The 19,377-nt window shown below is 45.0% G+C and overlaps 1 protein-coding gene across 1 annotated transcript in view; it reads right to left on the bottom strand.

Moving 5' to 3' along the window:
- YY1 (YY1 transcription factor) overlaps positions 1–19,377 on the bottom strand; it is a 45,369-nt gene that overhangs the window by 13,623 nt on the left and 12,369 nt on the right. Inside the window, exon 2 of the mRNA XM_015144480.3 lies at positions 6,568–6,730. Coding sequence (XP_014999966.1) covers positions 6,568–6,730 — 163 coding nt within the window. The remainder of the gene's footprint in view (positions 1–6,567; positions 6,731–19,377) is intronic.

Here is a 19,377-nt window from a genome sequence, read left to right as displayed (position 1 = left end):
TGAACGACAACAAAAAAACCCAGTTTGGGACTGGCCTAACCATTCTATTTTAATCTTTCTAGACCAAAGGTTTTCAAAGGTCTAACTTTATTTAGTGAAATACATACAAAGGTGGTCACTTTACAGGAAACAGAACTCACTGGACCCCACTCACTGACCACCTTTCGAAATATTTACTGAACAGACATTTCGGGAAAAAAAGTCATCCACAGCCTGTCCACCTTCCCAATGTCAGATTTTCCAATTAAAGTCATTACTGCTTATATTTTGCCCACGTGCATATGTAACTGATTTACTAGGCAGTCTAGGTTGAGTGTGGCATGAGCCTGAAATACTCTTTGGACAGTTTCAAGTCCAGTCCAGCACCCCATCACCCCAGTGCACAGAGGAGACAGAAAAGCAGCTTACATTCTACCTTAAGCCAACAGCTGCGGCTCTAATGCCACTTTGTGAGTGCAGGAGGCGAAGACTGGAGGCCACCAGGACAAGTTCTATGGGCCGTAATTAGCGAAGATGTGGTCTGGTCCCCAAGAGGTCAAAACTCTTGGTGCCTCTGTATCTTCTGCTTTCAGAGTCCCCAGCATCAATTCCTGAGCCTCCAGAAAATCCCACTCAACTGTTACACACATCCTCAAAATGTGAAGATCTAACAAAAGAGGGCACCTAGGTGCAAACAGTTCTCACCAACACGACTGTGCAAATACAGAGATTTGTTTAGATGAACATAAGCTTCAAGAGCTACTATGTAGAGGCTGGGTGCAGTGGTTCATGCCTGTAATCCCAGCACTTTGGGAGGCCAAGGTGGGTGGATCACGAGGTCAAGAGATAGAGATCATCCTGGCCAACATGGTGAAACCCTGTCTCTACTAAAAATACAAAAATTAGTCGGGCGTGGTGGTGTGCGCCTATTAGTCCCAGCTATTTGGGAGGCTGAGGCAGGAGAATAGTTTGAATCCAGGAGGTAGAGAGGTTGCAGTGAGCCGAGATTGTACCACTTGCACTCTAGCCTAGCGACAGAGCAAGACTCCATTTCAAAAAAAAAAAAAAAAAAGAGCTACTATGTAGAATATGGATGAGAGGGAGCCCAACCCTTGACCCACCTCACAGGGCCCAAACTCTGTAACTTTACTTTTTTTTTTTTTTTTTTGAGACAGAGTCTCGCTCTGTAGCCCAGGCTGGAGTGCAGTGGCCGGATCTCAGCTCACTGCAAGCTCCGCCTCCCGGATTTACGCCATTCTCCTGCCTCAGCCTCCCGAGTAGCTGGGACTACAGGCACCCGCCACCTCGCCCGGCTAGTTTTTTTTTTTTTTGTATTTCTTAGTAGAGACGGGGTTTCACCGTGTTAGCCAGGATGGTCTCGATCTCCTGACCTCATGATCCGCCCGTCTCGGCCTCCCAAAGTGCTGGGATTACAGGCTTGAGCCACCGCGCCCGGCCTGTAACTTTACTTTTTACACTGTCAAGACGAGCAAGATTACATTCTCTTCTATACAAAAATGAAATCTTTTAACAGGTTAATAAAAGAAATGCTATTTACATTCATATTGTGATTATGCAAACATTAAAACAGTGTGCTAGGATCACACTTAATGCTCTACAAGTACAACATAGGAGCTGCAAGGAGAGAATCTTCCCAGAGTCAGGTCAAAGGAGCTCTCTCTTTCAATACTGTCAAAATTAGGCCCTATTTTTTAGGCTATGGCTTTCTTTGCCCTACCCCTTCACCCCTTTTCATGGAGTTTCCAATTGCCTTTTCTTTTTCAGAAGACCCTTTTCCATACCACCAAGCTTCTTACTCACTCTACCCACTACTGAATGAAACTGACTTTTCCTTAAGAAATTCTTGGCCGGGCGCGGTGGCTCAAGCCTGTAATCCCAGCACTTTGGGAGGCCGAGACCGGCGGATCACGAGGTCAGGAGATCGAGACCATCCTGGCTAACACGGTGAAACCCCGTCTCTACTAAAAAATACAAAAAACTAGCCGGGCGAGGTGGCGGGTGCCTGTAGTCCCAGCTACTCGGGAGGCTGAGGCAGGAGAATGGCGTAAACCCGGGAGGCGGAGCTTGCAGTGAGCTGAGATTCGGCCACTGCACTCCAGCCTGGACCACAAAGCGAGACTCCGTCTCAAAAAAAAAAAAAAAAAAAAAGAAATTCTTACAGCCAGCCAACTTTCTATTCTAAATGGAATACATTTTCTAGCCTGTTGCACAGCTGTCCTCTTGGTTGTTGTGCACTAGGAAATCTTCCTTCTGATGTTCATCCTCATTTTGCTATATTGTATCTTCAACTTGCCTCCTCAGAAAGGGTACATGCAACATAAATCCTTGGGTCTCTAAAATTGTCATCTCTTGTTCTTGTATGTGACTTGATAGCTTTGCTGGATCAAGAACTCTATGATGTTTACAGTAATTTTTCCTCTCAAAGCATTGTTTTATTGCCTCTAATTATCCTCTGCTACTGAAGAAAAGTCTCATTCAGGTCTATTATTCTTTCCAGTCGATGGCCTATCTCACTGAAACTTTTATGTTCTTCAGTGTTGGTGTTTTGGATGGCTAGCTGGTACCCGGGTGCCAGTCTCTGTGGGTGGTCCCCTTCTTAAGGAGTTGCTCTAAGGTAGCCATGTTACCTTCCCCACAGTAACATGTGTCCCTGGATTTTCTGTTCAGAAGACTGGGGACAAACTTTTAGATCAGCTGCTCCAATGCTCCAAGGAGGGTAAGCAGTGCCAAGGGTCACCAACACCTAACAGCTTTACTGCTCACCACACATAGACTCCTTCTCTCTTCAAAACCTTTCCCTCAGCCTCTGCCCTCCACTGCAGCTCCTTCACAATGTATAACCAAAAGGTTTTATTACCCTCTCTAGTACCTCCTGAGTCTCCTTCTACTTGTCTGAATGATGCTTTTACTCTGCCACTGGGCTTTCTTACCCTCTGACATGGTTTCACTGTGTCCTCACCCAAATCTCAACTTGAATTCTATCTCCCAGGATTCCCACATGTTGTAGGTGGGACCCGGGGCGAGGTAACTGAATCATGGGGACCAGTCTTTCCCATGCTATTCTCATGATAGTTAAGTCTCACAAGATGAGATGGGTTTATCAGGGGTTTCCACTTTTGCTTCTTCCTCATTTTTCTCTTGCCACCACCATGTAAGAAATGCCTTTCGCCTCCTGCCAAGATTCTGAGGCCTCCCCAGCCATGTGGACAGGAGAATCACAATTGTAATTTAAAGCTTCAAAAGGCCAGGTGTGGTGGCTCACACCTATAATCCCAGCCCTTTGGGAAGCCGAGGCAGATGGATCACGAGGTTAGGAGTTCAAGACCAGCCTGGCCAAGATGGCGAAACCTCATCTCTACTAAAAATACAAAAATTAGCTGGGTGTGGTGGCGGCGCCTGTAATCCCAGCTACTTTGGAGGCTGAGGCACGAGATCACTTGAACCTGGGTGGCAGAGGTTGCAGTGAGCCGAGATCATACCACTGGCACTCCAGCCTGGGTGACAAGAGTGAGACTCCATCTCAAAAAAAAAAAGCTTCAGTGTTCTCGTTTGGGGCTCAGAGTAGTCAGTATTTGGTTTGAGATGCTGTTAATAATAAAACATCCGGCCGGGCGCGGTGGCTCAAGCCTGTAATCCCAGCACTTTGGGAGGCCGAGACGGGCGGATCACGAGGTCAGGAGATCGAGACCATCCTGGCTAACACGGTGAAACCCTGTCTCTACTAAAAATACAAAAAACTAGCCGGGCGAGGTGGCGGCGCCTGTAGTCCCAGGTACTCGGGAGGCTGAGACAGGAGAATGGCGTAAACCCGGGAGGCGGAGCTTGCAGTGAGCTAAGATCCGGCCACTGCACTCCAGCCCGGGCAACAGAGCCAGACTCCGTCTCAAAAAAAAAACAAAAAAACAACAAAAAAAAACATCCATGTTGGACTTGAGGTGGTTTTCAGGAAGTAAGCTGGGGCTAGAGTCATCTAATGAGCAGTGGCTAAAAGCACGAAAATGTTAAGCATGCTCTTACTCCTACCCCACGTGCCCCACCAAGCACACAGTCAATCTGTTTCTAAATCTTTTCCATTATCTTTTGTAGTTTCTTTCCTTCCTTCCTTCCCTCTCCCTCTCTCTTTTTTTTTTTTGGAAGGAGTTTCACCCTTGTTGCCCAGGCTGGAGTGCGATGGCGTGGTTAAAAAAGAAAAAAAACAGAACACATGGCAACATTAAACACTGGCGTAATACTTGACTCAACCTGTCCAAAAACTTCACAGTTGACTAAGAACCCTACAGATTCCATTTTTGTTACTTTTTTTGGGGAAAGGGCAGTTAATATTTACGTAACTGTATCTGAAATATGAATGTCAATAAAAGCTGGAATGTCATTAACAAAAGGATAGAGCCTTCACTGTTTTAAGTCATGATAAACTAGAAATAATGCATATATTATAAATTATAGCTATAGTTTCACTGGAAAGAATAAAGGGTTGAGAACCCCCATGTATCAAATCACAATGGAATTCTTAATGCCCATTTGACAAGTGGGGAAAGGAGCTCCAGGTGGCAGGAATTGCCCACCTTGTTTTCGGCAGGGCCAAGAGGGAAGCCAGGACACTGAAGGGTCTCCACCTCTACTACTCTGCTCTCAAAAGAAAAAAAAAATGCAACTCACTCTGTTCTTAGAATGTGCAAGATCAAAAGGATTTTTCTTCTTGATCCTGCCCTTGCCGAAATTTCCTGAGCTATTCCAGGTTCCATTCAACTTCAGGTATGGAAAGGCATTAGGCTTTCTGCTCCAGAGTTTATTTTATTAGTTCATTTAATTTAAAAGTTTACATCTTTGTGGGTATTTTCAGCTCCTTGTACAAACTGCCAAATAGTACTAGAAAGTAATACAAAAAGTAGGCTTCTATAAGAACCCAACCCACTTTAGGCAAAACAAACACACCCAACCAATGGGTTCAGAGTGTCTCCACTGCTCGCCATGTCCCAGTCATAAATAACTTCATCTCCTCCTGTCATGCCAGCTTAAATTAGCATACCAGGAGCTTAACTGATGATAAGACAAATACAAATTTATGAAATCCGGCCGGGCGCGGTGGCTCAAGCCTGTAATCCCAGCACTTTGGGAGGCCGAGACGGGCGGATCACGAGGTCAGGAGATCGAGACCATCCTGGCTAACATGGTGAAACCCTGTCTCTACTAAAAAATACAAAAAACTAGCCGGGCGAGGTGGCGGGCGCCTGTAGTCCCAGCTACTCGGGAGGTTGAGGCAGGAGAATGGCGTAAACCTGGGAGGCGGAGCTTGCAGTGAGCTGAGATCCGGCCACTGCACCCCAGCCTGGGCGGCAGAGCAAGACTCCGTCTCAAAAAAAAAAAAAAAAAAAAAAAAAAAAAAAAGAAATCCTTTCCAGTGGTCAGCTGGATGAATCTAGTACAGACCCAGGTCTCCAGTAGCATAGACCAATACAACACACCCAAATTTAAAATGTGTACTACGGGCTGGGCACAGTGGCTCACGCCTGTATCCTAGCACTCTAGGAGGTGGAAGCAGGCGGATTACTTGAGACCAGGAGTTCGAGACCAGACTGGCCAACAGGATGAAACCCTGTCTCTACTAAACATAAAAATTGGCTGGGCGTGGCGGCACACACCCATAATCCCAGCTACTTGGGAGGCTGAGGCAGGAGAATCGCTTGAACCAGGGAGGTAGAGGTTGCAGTGAGCTGAAATTGCACCATTGCACTCCAGCCTGGGCAAGAGAGCAAGACTCTTGCCTCAAAAATATAAAAAATAAGCCGGGCACGGTGGCTCACGCCTGTAATCCCAGCACTTTGGGAGGCCAAGGCAGGCGGATCACGAGGTCAGGAGATCAAGACCATCCTGGCGAATACAGTGAAACCCTGTCTCTACTAAAAATACAAAAAAATTAGCCGGGTGTGGTGGCGGGCGCCTGTAGTCCCAGGTTCTCGGGACGCTGAGGCAGGAGAATGGCGTGAACCCAGGAGGCGGCGGAGTTTGCAGTGAGCCAAGATGGCGCCCACCGCACTCCAGCCTGGGAGACATAGCAAGACTCCGTCTCAAAAAGTAAATAAGTAAATTAATAAATAAATAAAAAATAAAATGTGTACAAAGAAGCCATAAGGCAGTGTGGAAGATATCCATTCCAAAACAAATTATGGGCAATTTTATTTACTCACATGCAATGTCTATAAATAAAGGGTATTTGCTTCATCTTACTGCAAGGATCTAAAATGCTGCCACTTACATTAATAGCATAGCTACTACTAAAACTAAAACTGACTGTTAGAATTGCTTGAACCTGGGAGGCAGAGGTTTCAGTGAGCCGAGATCGCACCAATGCACTCCAGCCTGGGTGACAGAGGGAGGCTCCATCTCAAAAAAAACAGAAACAAAAAACAAACAAACAAAAAAACCCAAAACGGACTGCTTTTGTTTTCAGGAATTGCCCTAGAGAAAGAATACAAACCACCATTTTGACTTAGGCACAGGAAAACATTGCTGTCAAGACTCAAGCACTTTCTATAATTAAAAGAAAGTAAAGTTCTTATAACTTACCTAGCAAATTCTGCCAGTTGTTTGGGATCTGAGAGGTCAATGCCAGGTATTCCTCCAGGAGGAAGTTTCTTTCCTGTCATATATTCTGAATAATCAGGAGGTGAGTTCTCGCCAATGATCTGTTCTTCAACCACAGTCTCATGGTCAATATCTTTTTTTTCATCTGAAACATATCATGAGATTGATTATCTTTAGCTGAGTAAATAGATTTTAAAAACTACAAAAACTGCTTTCACCAGTAACTTCTTAAATGGGTGATTTATAGCCACCAGCTCAATTGTTTTCTTTTTCTTCTTCTTTTTTTTTTTTTAGGGAACGGGTCTCACTGTCACCCAGCTGGAGTGCAGTGGCCCAATCACGATCACGGCTCATTCAACCTCAAACTCCTGGGCTCAAGCAATCCCCACACCTCAGCCTCCTGAGTAGCTGGGACTACAGGCATGTGCCACCACACCCAGCTAATTATTTTTATTTATTGTAGAAACAGGGTCTCACAATGTTGCCCAGGCTGGTCTGGAACACCTGCACTCAAGCGATCCTCCTGCCTTGGCCTCCTAAAGTCCTGATATTACAGGCATAAGCCACCACACCCAGCCTAGATTTCAGCTTTTTACTCACACCACACACATTTCCTGGCAACTACCAATTCTGTGGTGCTGATTCAAATCTGATTTCATAGACCTCTTAGCTAGTCTCTTGCTACCTCTCCAGCCTCCTCCCTCTTCACTCCTCTATTGTGGCCCTTTAGCACCTCAACTATATCATGGCCCATCTACCCTAACCTCAAGGTGTTTATTCATGCAATTTCCATTGACTACAATTTGTAATTATAGCTGTGTGGTTTTGTCAACTTCCCACTAGACTGTAAACTGCGTAAGGACATGAAGATTGGTCAGTTTTGATCCCATGGATTTACAGAGCCTTGTTCAAAATCTGCAGATAGCTGGCCCTCAATAAAAATATGTTCAGCCCAGCACCAGTGGTTCATGCCTATAATCCCAGCACTTTGGAAGGCTAAGGCGGGTGAATTGCTTGCAGTTAGGAGTTTGAGACCAGACTGGACAACACGGCAAAACTCCATCTGCTTAAAAATACAAAAATTAGCCGGGCATGGTGGTGCATGCCTGTAATCCCAGCTACTCAGGAGGCTGAGGCAGGAGAATTGCCTGAACCAGGAGGCAGAGGTCGCAGTGAACTGAGATAGTGCCAATGCCCTCCAGCCTGGGTGACAGAGTGAAATTCTGTCTCAAAAAACGAAACAAAAAATAAAAATAAACAAGCATATGTTCAAACAAATGTACAACATCTCTACTTGCATGACTTACTATCATCTCAAATCCAACAGGTTACAAAAAATAGGCCACGTGCAGTGGCTCATGCCTGTAATCCCAGCACTCTGGGAGGTCAAGACAGGAGGATCACTTAAGCCCAGAAGTTCTGAGACCAGCCTAGGCAACAAAGGGAGAGACCCTGTCTCCACAAAAAAATTAAAATTAGCCAGGCGTGGGGTGCATGCCTGTAGTCCCAGCTACTTGGGAGGCTGAGGCAGGATAATCACTTGAGCCCAAGAGGTCGAGGCTGTAGTGAGCCGTGACCACATCACTGCAACTTCAGTCTAGAGGAAGATTGCCAAAAAAAAAAAAAAAAAAAAAAAGTGGGGGGGGCGGGGCGCGCCGGGTACCGTGGCTCACACGGTCAGGAGATCAAGACCATCCTGGCTAACACGATGAAACCCCGTCTCTACTAAAAATACAAAATATTAGCCGGGCGTGGTGGCGGGCGCCTGTAATCCCAGCTACTCAGGAGGCTGAGGCAGGAGAATCGCTTGAACCTGGGAGGCGGAGCTTGCACTGAGCCGAGATTGTGCCAGTATACTCCAGCCTGGGTGACAAAGCGAGACTCTGTCTCAACAACAACAACAAAACAACCATATATATTTTCTATATATAAGTATATATATTATTTATATATATTTATTCATATATTCAGACCCCATATAATTCATTTTCCACATCTCAGACACCAAATCCTATTGATCCCCTTTAAAAGATCTCTCGGCCAGGGCACAGTGGCTCATGCCTGTAATCCCCACATTTTGGGAGCTCAAGACCAGCCTGGTCAACATGATGAAACCCCAACTCTATTGAAAATACAAAAATTAGCCAGCTGTGGTGGCGGGCGCCTGTAAGCCCAGCTACTTGGGAGGCTGAGGCAGGAGAATCGCCTAAACCCGGGTGGCGGAGGTTGCAGTGAGCCAAGATTGCGCCATTGCACTCCACCCCAGGTGACAGAGCAAGACTCCGTCTCAAAAGAAAAAAAACACACACAAAAAAAAACAAAAAACAAAAAACAAAACTAAAAAACACCAGTCTTCTCTTTGATCCACTGCCATCAACTTACTTCCTATTATCTCAAACCAAAATGATTGTAGTAGTTTCTTAATTGATTTTCACAATTATGTTCTCTAGTGATACTGCAAAGGATAAATTGCCACAGAAAATATAGCTGATATATTCTCACCTATGGTATAATCCCTTCAATGCTGCTGTAAATTATTTCAGTCTGGCATTCTGGGTCCGATGCTGTCTGGTCCCACTTTAACAACATAGCTGGTCTTACCTTCTATTTCTCCTTTGTACATGCCTTCTATATTCTAACCAGCTTTTCTCATGGGTTAAATTCACAAGTGCATGGCAGGAGGTTTTCAATAAGTGTGAGTTTTGCTCTCTCTTACCACCTCTCTTCTCAACCCAGCCTCCCCTCCAAAGTATAGCTCAAATTCCAGAGAATTTGAGGGTGTGTTGATTTTATCAGTCCAGTGTTGATTCCTACTTTTTCTTTGAGCTCCTAGATTATTTCCTGACTCAATCACTTCAGTTTAAATTTTTGTTGGTCTTGCCTCTTTTTTTTTGAGATGGAGTCTCGCTGTGTCGCCCAGGCTGGAGTGCAATGGCGCAATCTCAGCTCACTGCAACCTCCGCCTCCCGGGTTCCAGCGATTCTCCTGGCTCCACCTCCTGATTAGCTGGGACTACAGGCACACACCACCATGCCCAGCTAATTGTTTGTATTTTTAGTAGAAACAGGGTTTCACCATGTTGGCCAGGATGGTCTCAATCTCTTGACCTCGTGATCCACCTACCTTGGCTTCCCAAAGCGTTGGGATTCCAGGTGAGAAACTGTGCCTGGCCGGTCTTGCCTCTTAAGGTAGAGTAGAAGTGCCCAAAGGCCAAAAACAAGTCATCTTCTACCTTTGATGCCTAAATTAGAAACAGGTACTCCACAATTTTCAAGGCTAACTGCAAGTTTTTGTTTCTCAAACAAACAGTCTGTCTCACCAAAAGTAGTAAAATAAAATCGTTCAGAAGTGAAACTGGCTTCAACTCTTACCTTGAATTACCTTTCCACCAGTGTTAAAAATCAAGACCAAAAACCAAACCAAAACGAAATCTACAACCACCAAAAACTACATATAACTGCTTTAACACACAGCTTTCTGACCTCAGAGCAAAGCTGGAGTATGAGAGGAAGATCAAGATAGCACGGAGCTTCCATTTGATTCAAGTGGTCATTATCAAGTTCAATAACTCTCAGCAATGAAAAGCACTGAATGCAACTGTAAACTTTAAATGCCTCTCTAATTCCACCACTCTTCATTCTAGGAAACATAATTATACATCGTTACAAGGAATCACAGATTTTTTCATTTTACTGAGGAGAATGTGCAGGCACAGAGATGTTAAGTAACCTGCTCAGGGTTAACTGGCTAGGAAGTGGCAGATGTAAACTCATGAAGTCTACCCCTAAGATTTATATGCTTAACTGTTAAGCTCTGCTGCCTCTTGTTTGGAACCAGAAAGAACACTAGTGATAATATACCCAAGGTTATCTATTCACAGATGAAGATTATCTATCCACACAGATGGATGGTGGGGCCTAGGAAAAAAAATAACTGGATGTATTTAGAAAAAGGGACAGGAAATGTGGTTACTGACCCTAAGTCACAAAGTCAGGACTCAAATACCTTTTTTTTTTTTTTTTTACCGAGACAGAGTCTTGGTCTGTCGCCCACGCTGGAGTGCAGTGGCCAGATCTCAGCTCACTGCAAGCTCCGCCTCCCAGGTTTACACCGTTCTCCTGTCTCAGCCTCCCGAGTAGCTGGGACTACAGGCGCCCGCCACCGCGCCCGGCTAATTTTTTGTATTTTTTAGTAAAGACGGGGTTTCACCGTGTTAGCCAGGATGGTCTCGATCTCCTGACCTCATGATCCGCCCGCCTCGGCCTCCCAAAGTGCTGGGATTACAGGCGTGAGCCACCGTACCCGGCCCAGCCTCCACTCTTTTTTTTTTTTTTTTTTTTTTTTTTGAGACGGAGTCTTGCTCTGTCTCCCAGGCTGGAGTGCAGTGGCCGGATCTCAGCTCACTGCAAGCTCCGCCTCTCGGGTTCACGCCATTCTCCTGCCTCAGCCTCCTGAGTAGCTGGGACTACAGGCGCCTGCCACCTCGCCTGGCTACTTTTTTTTTTTTTGTATTTTTTAGTAGAGACGGGGTTTCACTGTGTTAGCCAGAATGGTCTCCATCTCCTGACCTCCTGATCTGCCATCTCAGCCTCCCAAAGTGCTAAGATTACAGGCGTGAGCCACTGTGCCCGGCAGGACTCAAATTAGTTAATTTCATTCCTGTTCCCAGGGCTGCCTGCTCCTACTGACACCCCCTTCACGTGCCTATCCCTCTAGCCTGGGCACATCTACTTCTATATCAAAACTTTCAAGTGGTACAGAAATACGTTGGTGGCCAAGGGAGCTATTTGTCCTCATGTTTTATATTTCTGTTGTTTTTTCTTTTCTTTTCGAGACACAGTCTCGCTCTGTTGCCCAGGCTGGAGTGCAGTGGAGCAATCATGGCTCACTGCAGCCTCGACCTCCAAGGCTCAAGCAATCCTCCCACCTCAGCCTCCCATGTAACTGGGACCACAGACAGGCTGGGCTGATTTTATTTTTTGTAGAGATGTGGTCTCACTATGTTACCTAGGCTGGTTTTGAACTCCTGGGCTCAAGCAATCCGCCTTGGCCTACCAAAGTGCTGGGATTACAGGTGTGAGCCATGTTTCGTATTTCTGATACAGAATGATAGCAATGTTGAGAATCAGTACTACTCTGAATAAGCTACTGATGAAAGTGTCTTAATCCATTTGGGCTGCTACAACAAAAACATAGATTGGGTGGCTTAAGCAACATTTATTTCCCACAGTTTGGAAGCTAGAAGTCCAAGATCAATATGCCAGCATGGTGGTGTTTTTGGTGAGGGCCTACTCCCTGGTTTGCAGATAGCCATCTTCACATTGTCTTCTCATATAGTGTAGAGAGGACCAGAGAGCTAGCACTCTGGGGTCTCTTTTATAGGGCACTAATCCCATGCATTAGGGTTCCACCCTCAGACCTAAATTACCCCCCAAAGGACCTACCCTCTAATACCATCACATTGAGGGTTAAGATTTCAACACATGAATCTGGGAGAGACACAAACATGCAGTCCACCCCAGAGGGCATGTCTCAAGTGTGCTGAGACAGAAGACTGAACTCATGGCATAAAGGAATCACAGGCTAAATGACTTTCTTCATTAGTTCTACATATATTGAGGGCCTCCTATGTGCCTGGCATTGTTCTGGGTACTAGGAATAAAAGCTGGAAACAAAGAGTCTGCTCTCAAGGAACTTACAGTCCAGCGAGGGAAGTCAAATGAGGAAATACTTGAGTGGGGCTCAGAACCCAAATGTGAGCAATTCCAATATTGAGAGACTGAGGAAGACTTTGCAAGGGGACTGAAGAGGTATATCCGCAGGTAGGGAGACAACTAGCTCTGTCTAAAGAGAATTTAACTCAGCGACATATCAAGTGCAAGTGGCGTACAGTATCAACACCGAAGAGTATCAAGAACCCTCACGATGGCCACTAAAATAATTCAGAATCAGATACCAAAAAAACATATGAAAGAAGCCTAAAGTAGATGCTGACAAGACTTTATGACCTATATCAGGAATCAGCTAGTAGAGCCAGTTGGCCAAATCCAACCTCTGTATTTCCACGGTTTTCATTAAAAAAAAAAAAAAAAAAAAAAAAAAGGTGGTAAAATACACATTACCATAATACTTACCATTTTAACCATACGTAAGTGTACAATTTAGTGCCATTAAATACATTCAGAATGTGTAACCATCACCACTGTCTATACTCAAAGGTTTTCTTCATTCCTGCAAAAAACTCTATATCCATTACATAAGAACTTTCACTTCCCCTCAGCACCTGCTAACCTCAATTCTACTTTCTGTCTCTATAAATTTGCCTATTTCAGGTACCTCATACCAGTTGAATCATACAGTATTTGCCATCCATGCCTGGTTTATTTCACTAAGCATAATGTTTTTAAGACCCACCTGTTGTAACACGTAACAACATTCCATTCCTCTTCATGGCTGAATAATATTCTGTACATACATACCATTTTGTTCATCCATCTGTTAATGGATGGAGAAATAAACATGGCTAGATAATGAATCAGATGGGTTGGGGAGGAACAGGGATGCCAAGTATGCCACCTGAGTTTCTTGCTTGTAATTCTTAGAAGATTGTGGTGTCATTTGCTGAGATGGAGGACAAGAGCGGGAAAGAGATGACGTGCAGAAGATTTAGAGTTCCTCTTTGGTTTGAGGTATCTGTGCAAAATCTAAGGGGCAGACCTCAAAAAGGCAACTAGATATGCAAGTACAGAGGACAAGAAACCTAGGTTACAGAGAATTATATGGGAATCTGTGAGAATCACTGGCATATAGATTTTTTTTTTTTTTGACAGGGTCTGGCTCTGTTGACCAGACGAGAGTGCAATGGCACGATCATAGCTCATTGCGGCCTCAAACTCCTGGACTCAACTGACCCTCCTGCTTCAGTCTCCCAAGTAGGTGGGACTATAGGCCCACAATACCATGCCTGACTCAGACTGCACTGAAAGCCACAGAAAGACATTGTAAGATTATCTACTGAAAAAGAAAATAGTCAGAGAGGAGAAGGCTTAGAACCAAAACCTGAACAATTCTAATATTAAGAGAATCAGGAAGACTTTGCAAAGGAGACTGAAGAGAGATGTCCACAGGTAGGGAGACAACCAGTCCTGTCTAAAGAAAATTGTACTCAGTGATGTATCAAGTGCTAAGTGGCATACAGCAAAAGCAGTCTGCCCTAAGCACAGAAAAGAGAGGGCTGCATGGTCTGTACATAATTTTAAAACCGTAATAAAACTGGCTGAAAATAAGTGTACTCTGATCATTACCACATTACACACTTACCCATCCATCCATCCATCCATCCATCCATCCATCCATCCATCCTGAGACGGAGTCTCCCTCTGTCCCCCAGGTTGGAGTGCAGTGGTGCGATCTTGGCCCACTGCAACCTCCGCCTCCCAGGTTCAAGCGATTCTCCTGTCTCAGCCTCCCAAGTAGCTGGGATCACAGGGGCACACCACCACGCTCAGAAATTTTTTGTATTTTTAGCAGAGATGGGGTTTCACCACATTGGCCAGGCTGGTCTCTAACTCCTGACCTCAGGTGATCCGCCCACCTCAGCCTCCCAAAGTGCTGGGATTACAGGCATGAGCCACTGTGCCTGGCCCTCCCACACTTTTAAACAATATCAGTTTCTTGCCTTAAAAAAAAAAAAACTTTTGTTGGTCTAAGTTTGAAATAATTTTTGTGGTTATTGTATGTTTTCATAAGATACAGATTTAAGACACACACTATCACATGTTTATGACTTATTCCTTAAAAAAGAGTGTTTCCTGCAAGGAAGAAAACTAGAGGAACTCTCTGAAGACCAGTGCACAGAAATTGTGAAGAGGGTTAACAAGAAAATGTAAGAAAATAGGCTGGCTGGGCACAGTGGGTCACATCTGTAATCCTAGCACTTTCGGAGGCCAAGGCGGGTGGATCACGAGGTCAGGATTGTTTGAGACCAGCCTGGCCAACATAGTGAAACCCCATCACTACTAAAAATTAAAATAAAAAAAAAAAGAAAAGAAAAAAATTAGGGCCGGGCGCGGTGGCTCAAGCCTGTAATCCCAGCACTTTGAGAGGCCGAGACGGGCGGATCACGAGGTCGGGTGATCAAGACCATCCTGGCTAACACGGTGAAACCCCGTCTCTACTAAAAAAATACAAAAAACTAGCCGGGCGAGGTAGTGGACGCCTGTAGTCCCAGCTACTCGGGAGGCTGAGGCAGGAGAATGGCGTAAACCCGGGAGGCGGAGCTTGCAGTGAGCTGAGATCCAGCCACTGCACTCCAGCCTGGGCAGCAGAGTGAGACTCCGTCTCAAAAAAAAAAAAAAAATAGATGGGCGTGGTGGCAGGCGTCTGTAATTCCAGCTACTTGGGAGGCTGAGGCAGGAGAATCCTTGAACCCGGGAGGCGGATGTTGTAGTGATCCGAGATCACACCACTGTACTCTAGCCCAGGCAACAGTGTGAGACTTCGACTCAAAAAAAGAAAAAAAGAAAAAAAAAAGAAACAAGGGGGGAAAAAAAAGAGGAAAAAGAAAAAAAGAAAAAAAAAGAAAAAAGGGGGAAAAAAAAGAGGAAAAAAAAAAAAGAATAAAGAAAAAAAGAAAATAGGCTGGGCCCGGTGCCTTGCACCTGTAATCTCAGCACTTTGGGAGGCCAAAGCGGGCTGATCACCCAAGGTCAGGAGTTCAAGACCAGTCTGGCCAACATGGCAAAAATCCATCTCTACAAAAGTCAGCAGGCATAGTGGCACATGCTTGTAATTCCAGCTACTCGGGAGACTGAAGCAAATGAATTGCTTGAACCTGGGAGGTAGAGGTTACAGTAAGTTGAAAGCACGCCACTGCACTCCAGCCTGGGTGACAGAGTAAGACTCCGTCTCAAAAAAAAGGAAAGGAAAGGACAGGATAGGAAAGGAAAAGAAATGAAACATACAGGAAAAAAATCAAGCTGCAAAGAAGACTTCTAGAGAAATGACAAAAGACACTAGCTTTTGTTGCCAGAAGAAACCAAAAGGACAATATTTGACCTGCCTCATTTTCAAAAGCTGGACACACAGTAAAGCAATACATTAAATAATGTCAATATTTGCTATCATTTGGCCATTTTACTAATTTTTGCAAAAAGAAAATCAGAAGTTTTTACCAGATAGAATAAAAATTTATGATGCTATAAAAGAAGCTAGTAATTTTTATTTATTACATTACAGGCCATACGTACATGTAAGCTTCTTTGTTCAAAAAAATATCTTGGCCAGGTGCAGTGGCTCATGCCTATAATCCCAGCACTTTGGGAGGCCGAGGTGGGAGAATCACTTGAACCTGAGAGGCAGAGGTTGCAGTGAGCCGAGATCACGCCACTGCATTCCAGGCTGGGCAACAGAGCAAGACTCTGTCTCAAAAAATAAAAAAGATGAGCCTGGCTAACAGGGCAAAACTCCATTGCTACTAAAAATACCATTCCCTTCATAGTTACTACTGAAAAAGATTTTGCTACATAGAGGAGAGTGTTTATTGACCCACTATGAATGTCAAATTATGCTATGAATGTTATTGATTTCTATTGACTAGCAATGGGGTAATATCAAATGTACATCTAGGTAAAACATGTTCAGGAAGCAAATATCTAAATCTGCTTTAAAAATTGTCTGGAGACACTATAGGTCATTAAAAATTGTTGTATATCTATTCCTTGCTGGAGTTTCCCTTGAGGACAGGACCTAATGATCCCTTTTAGTAGGCCGGACACAGTGGCTCAAGCCTGTAATCCCAGCACTTTGGGAGGCCGAGACGGGTGGATCACGAGGTCAGGAGATCGAGACCATCCTGGCTAACACGGTGAAACCCCGTCTCTATTAAGAAATACAAAAAACTAGCCAGGCGAGGTGGCGGGTGCCTGTAGTCCCAGCTACTCGGGAGGCTGAGGCAGGAGAATGGCGTGAACCTGGGAGGCGGAGCTTGCAGTGAGCTGAGATCCGGCCACTGCACTCCAGCCTGGGTGACAGAGCGAGACTCCGTCTCAAAAAAAAAAAAAAAAAAAAAAAAAAGATCCCTTTTATTGTTTCACAGGACATAGTTAGCCCCTATTAAAAGTTTCTATGGGTTTCTTTCTTTCTTTTCCTTTGAGACAGGGTCTCACTCTGTTGCCCAGGCTGGAGTGCAGTGGCACTATCGCTGCTCAAAGCAGCCTTGACCTCCCTGGCTCCAGTGCTCCTCCAGCAACCCCATTCCACCAGTAGTTGAGACCACAGGTCCACCACACTACCACACCCAGTTGATTTTTTTTTTTTTTCCTGGTGGAGATGGGGTCTCACTATGTTGCCCAAGCTAGTCTTGAACTCCTGGGTTCAAGTGATCCTCCTACCTTGGCTTCCCAAATCCCTGGGGTTAGAGGTGTGAGCCACCATGCCTGGCCTGAAATGGGTTTCTTTAACCAATATAACTTAAGTTGACGATTGTTAATTACCAGAACACAACTGGGTAAGGCAAATTAAAGCCAATCTCAGAATTCCTATTTGGAAAAAGCTGAGAATACAAGTCATTGATTCAAGGGGGTAAGGTGATGTGGGCAACCATCACGTTAGGAACTTCTACCCAAAACTGTCCATTAGGTAACTACAGTGCTCACTAACACTCTGGCTAAATGCAATGACCTAAAACAACTAGACCAAGACTAAATTGGCCTAAGATAGAACGCGTGGAAAAACAAAATCTAGCCAACACTAGTCATATATGGGGAAGGACAATTAACTCACATTTAATAGCTTCTATTTCTGCATATGGTACTATTCAAAAGGTTGAAGGTATTATATAAATAAACCCCTGGCCCATCCCAATCTCCCAGCTGCTCAGTTTCCTTCTATGTTACCAAAGCAATAATCACTCCCAGTCTAGTTTGAGGAGCAAAGCAAAAGACTGAGTTTGTAGACTCCAATTTCCAGTCAAAAAGATATAATTAAGGAACTAAATAAATGGAAAGGTGAGAAGCACTCTACAAGTCCAGAGAAGTAAAAAGATGGAGTCTCACCTCCCCTCCAAGCTCCAAGCAAAGTGATTTTCTCAGTGTCTAGTAAAAGGTACTCAATACAATTTACCCTCCTGCCTTCCTCTCGTGACCTATCTAAGCCCAGTCCACTCTCCAAAACCCAAATTAAGGTATCTTCCCTTCAAGAAGCCATTCATTCCTGTCACTCCAGCCTCCACTGTTTTCTTTTCTTTCTTTTTTTTTTTTTTTTGAGACAGAGTCCCGCTCTGTCTCCCAGGCTGGAGTGCAGTGGCAAGATCTCGGTTCACTGCACGCTACTCCTCCTGGGTTCACACCATTGTCCTGCCTCAGCCTCCCGAGTACCTGGGACTACAGGCGTCCGCCACCACGCCCGGCTAATTTTTTTGTACTTTTAGTAGAACGGGGTTTCACCCTGTTAGCCAGGATGGTCTCGATCTCCTGACCTCATGATCCGCCCGCCTCGGCCTCCCAAAGTGCTGGGATTACAGGCGTGAGCCACCGTACCCGGCCCAGCCTCCACTCTTTTTTTTTGACACGGAGTCTCGCTCTGTCGCCCAGGCTGGAGTGCAGTGGCTGGATCTCAGCTCACTGCAAGCTCCGCCTCCCAGGTTTACACCATTCTCCTACCTCAGCCTCCCAAGTAGCTGGGACCACAGGCGCCTGACACCTCGCCCGGCTACTTTTTTTGTATTTTTTAGTAGAGACGGGGTTTCACCGTGTTAGCCAGTATGGTCTCGATCTCCTGACCTCGTGATCCGCCTGTCTCGGCCTCCCAAAGTGCTGGGATTACAGGCGTGAGCCACCGCGCCCGGCCCCAGCCTCCACTCTTAACTTGCCTGGTTTCCTCATTTATTAAACAATAAAGCCAGGCACAGGAGCTCACACCTATAATCCCAGCACTTTGGGAGGGTGAGGCAGGAAGATCTCTTGAGGCCAGTAATTAACAGACCAGCCTGAGCAACAAAGAGAGACCCTGCCTCTACAAAGAAATAAAGATAAGAAAGAGAGGGAAAGGGGGGGCGAGGGGAGGAAGGATACCACCAATCTTACAAGGCTAAAACAAGGTAATGTGTTAAATGCCAACCATCATGTCTGGGAAATTCAGTAGTGTGCAAAAAAAAAGCCCATTTATTCCACTTCCCCTCTCTCCTAGTTTTAAGGGGGGACAGTAAGTCTTGTGCCTTGCACATTAATAGGGACTTGCCAAGGTCAGGGGGTGCTAGCACATGTATTACTTTCCTAATTTGGTGGTTTGAAACAACAGGAATTTATTCTCTTCTAGTTCTAGAGGCCAGCAGTGAGAATCAGTTTCAGAGCTATAAAGTCATTGTGTGGGTTCCTTCTGGAGGCTTCAGTGGAGAACCTGGTCCCTCACATATTCTAGCTTCTGAAGGCTGCCTACATTCCTTGACCTCTTCTCTTCACCTCACTCCAACCTCTTGCACCTCTCCTACTTCCTCTTTGGCAATCAATCTCCCACTGCCTTCCTGTGAATACAAGGACATTGTGTGATTACATTTGGTACCCACCTAGATAATCCAGGCTACTCTCCCTATTCCAAGAGCCTTGGTTTAATCACACTTGCAAATAAGGTTAACACCCACAGGTTTCAAGAATTAGGATCTGGCCATCTTGGGAGTCATTATTCAGTCAACCACAATATGTTAATCAGAAAAATCAAAGGCCTTATATATTATTTCTCTCTCTCTCTCTTTTCTTTTTGAGGCAGAATCTCACTATGTCATCATCCAGGTTGGAG

This window comes from Macaca mulatta, chromosome 7 (assembly GCF_049350105.2).
Source record: "Macaca mulatta isolate MMU2019108-1 chromosome 7, T2T-MMU8v2.0, whole genome shotgun sequence".
Taxonomy (NCBI): domain Eukaryota; kingdom Metazoa; phylum Chordata; class Mammalia; order Primates; family Cercopithecidae; genus Macaca; species Macaca mulatta.
This window is presented reverse-complemented; position numbering and strand designations above follow the sequence as displayed.